At 36.0% G+C, this 2,299-nt stretch overlaps 1 protein-coding gene across 1 annotated transcript in view; it reads left to right on the top strand.

Moving 5' to 3' along the window:
• The window catches only part of LOC119585186 (apoptosis-inducing factor 1, mitochondrial-like), a gene marked incomplete in the record, with an annotated part of 18,938 nt that overhangs the window by 15,122 nt on the left and 1,517 nt on the right, over positions 1-2,299 (top strand). Inside the window, 4 exon segments of the mRNA XM_037933826.1 lie at positions 231-371; positions 612-723; positions 1,274-1,458; positions 1,735-1,890. Of these exon segments, the coding sequence (XP_037789754.1) occupies positions 231-371; positions 612-723; positions 1,274-1,458; positions 1,735-1,890 (594 nt within the window).

Genomic DNA, 2,299 nt, shown 5'->3' with positions numbered 1-2,299 from the left:
TTAATCAATTACTTAAAAAAAAAAAAAAAATGCACTTTATTTTCCCAGCTGCATTGAGTTAACATGAGCTTCCAGATATTTACTTTAAGAGTAATTTTGATTCTTTCTATATTTTGGGTTAGTGAGAAGCATTTAGGTAAAGTAGTATCCAAGATTATGCATATATTTGCAAATATTTTTTTACAGTATGTATGGGATAACATCAGATCTAACTATTTCCTTATCTTCAGCATGTTACTGACCACATTGTTGTAGCTGTTGGTCTGGAGCCTAATGTCGAATTGTCAAAGACCTCTGGACTGGAAGTTGATGATATCCATGGTGGTTTCCGAGTGAATGCTGAGTTGGAAGCAAGGACTGACCTCTGGGTGGTAAGTGTCTCCTTGGTACTGATTCTTTGTTCTGTGATAGGAAACGGTAAAATTGCTTTAAGATTCAGTTCAATAGAAAAGATTTTAAATGTTAGCAGTGATTCCTCCCGTTCTCATGCCTTTTTTAACTTCCACTGCTTAAAATTGATTTTGCTTGAGTAGTTGGATCAAAGATTTTCCTGTTTGGAATGAGAAAGTTGTTTTTCCAAAACTAATTTCAAATCTCTTGCATTCACCAAGGCTGGAGATGCTGCCTGCTTTTATGACATCAAGCTTGGACGCAGACGTGTGGAGCACCATGATCACGCTATTGTTTCTGGAAGGTTGGCTGGCGAAAATATGACAGGCGTTGGTAAGGCCTTGATTTGTTTAGGGCTCAGTTGCCCTGGTTGTTAATTTGTGAAAGAATATTTTCTTCCTTCTTTTTCTTTGGAAAGAAGTGCAGGAATGGTTTTACTATGGGGGGAGGGGGGGATATAGGACTGCTTGGGTCGGGAAAATGGAAGTCAAAAAAGTCAAGACACACGTGCTTGGCCTGTTTGTTCATTAGGAATAGAAATAATGTTTCCCAACTGACATTTAGATATTAATGATACTGAAATATCTGTGCTTTAGTTTTTCATTATTGTCAGCTAGATCTGTATTGACAAGTTTTGCCCTGTTAATATTTGTATTCATTTCTTTTATTAATTCCAAGGAAAGTAGTAGTTCCTTAGACATTGTTGTCAAAGAATTATTGTTGATTGAACATTATTTAAGTATTAAATGCTTCTATAATATTTATGACTGAAGTTAGTGCTCTCCTCTGCAACCAGAAATATTCAAACAAGCAATATTTTGTGGTTACCTTATTTTAGCTTTCAGTATTTGCCTTGATTATCTATTTATTTCACATGTTCCAGGCAAGCCATACTGGCACCAGTCCATGTTCTGGTCTGACCTGGGACCCGATGTTGGCTATGAGGCTATTGGTATTGTGGATTCCTCCCTACCAACCGTAGGTGTGTTTGCTAAAGCCACTGAGAAGGACACACCAAAGGCAGTGGTTGAAGCTACTGGAGAAAGCATGCGGTCAGAAACTGAAAGTGTAAGATTTTTCCTTCTTTGTACAGGACTGCTGTTTTCAAGAATGAAACTAATCTAACACATTTTTATACCCTGATATGGTAGCAGGTTGTGGTATAGTAGAAAGTAACATTTTTATTATAGTAGCTGTTTCCTTTATAACCAGGAATTGTATATTTTTATTACAACTACATGTAAACACTATTAGAATTGTTTATGTTATCAAGAAGGGTTTATAGTTTTTGAAGCACTCAGTTTTGCTTATTCTTTTTAAACCCACAACTTTTGTTCTCTTTAGGCTGCAGAAAGTGGCACCATAGCACATTCCAGCGAGCCCCATGCCCCAGTGTCCGGTGAAGATTATGGCAAAGGAGTCGTTTTTTATCTGCGAGACAACATTGTCGTAGGCATTGTCTTATGGAATGTATTCAACCGTATGCCCATTGCAAGGAAGGTAAGGGTTCTTTTGCCATTTTTGTGTATTTTTAATGCCCATGTTTATCCAGGCACTAAGCTCAGAGTAAACTTTTCTCTTTTTCTTAAGGCCCTATCATGCTTGCATTTTTTCATTTTTATATGAACTTTTCATATGTAAGTGGACTGACCCTATCATACTCCCAAGGTAGCAAGCATAGTGCCCATGTAAATAAACATGGCACCATCAGTCTGGGAATCACTTTGAAGAAATATAATTATGTATATTGTATATAGAAATGTTCTAGAACATTAAATAAAGTTTACATTAACTTGTCAACTGCCTTTACATAAATTTATTTATTAATTATTCAAACGCTTCAAAGTTTCAAACTCTCAAACACAAAAATTGCCAGAAAAAATGCAATATATTCCGTATATTTTTTTAT

Source organism: Penaeus monodon, chromosome 19 (assembly GCF_015228065.2).
Source record: "Penaeus monodon isolate SGIC_2016 chromosome 19, NSTDA_Pmon_1, whole genome shotgun sequence".
In the NCBI taxonomy this organism is placed as follows: domain Eukaryota; kingdom Metazoa; phylum Arthropoda; class Malacostraca; order Decapoda; family Penaeidae; genus Penaeus; species Penaeus monodon.
The sequence above is the reverse complement of the archived record's forward strand: the minus strand, read 5'-3'. Positions and strand labels throughout refer to the sequence as shown.